Source organism: Antrostomus carolinensis, unplaced genomic scaffold, assembly GCF_000700745.2.
Source record: "Antrostomus carolinensis isolate BGI_N321 unplaced genomic scaffold, ASM70074v2 scaffold13123, whole genome shotgun sequence".
NCBI lineage: Eukaryota > Metazoa > Chordata > Aves > Caprimulgiformes > Caprimulgidae > Antrostomus > Antrostomus carolinensis.
Window position 1 is genome coordinate 18,568 of NW_010305999.1, and position 314 is coordinate 18,881.

At 66.2% G+C, this 314-nt stretch overlaps 1 protein-coding gene across 1 annotated transcript in view; it reads right to left on the reverse strand.

The window, feature by feature from the left end:
• Positions 1-314, reverse strand: part of AGMAT (agmatinase (putative)) — a 5,161-nt gene that overhangs the window by 4,167 nt on the left and 680 nt on the right. The window contains 1 exon segment of the mRNA XM_029084278.1: positions 11-306. Coding sequence (XP_028940111.1) covers positions 11-306 — 296 coding nt within the window.

Sequence of the window (314 nt, forward strand, 5' to 3'; positions counted from 1 at the left end):
TGACCCCACGCTCCCAGGTGTGAGGAGAGCCACATTGGCCAGCCAGAGCCATACATCGGCACCCCTGGCACCGCAGCCAGCCCTTACCTGGCTCCCGGCCGGTTGGACGTGCCCGTGTCTAGAGGGACACCAACAAAAGCTGCGTCCAGTCCTTCCGTCGATGCCTGAACTGGCAGTTTCATCATGGAGCAGATCCCCACGGGCCGGGCCACAAATAGGGCACTGGGGGGCACGTTGAACTGGGAGCCCGAGCGGCAAGGGGCCCTGTGCCCCACGGCCACGCGGCTGAGGAGCCCCACAGACGCGCTGGAGGT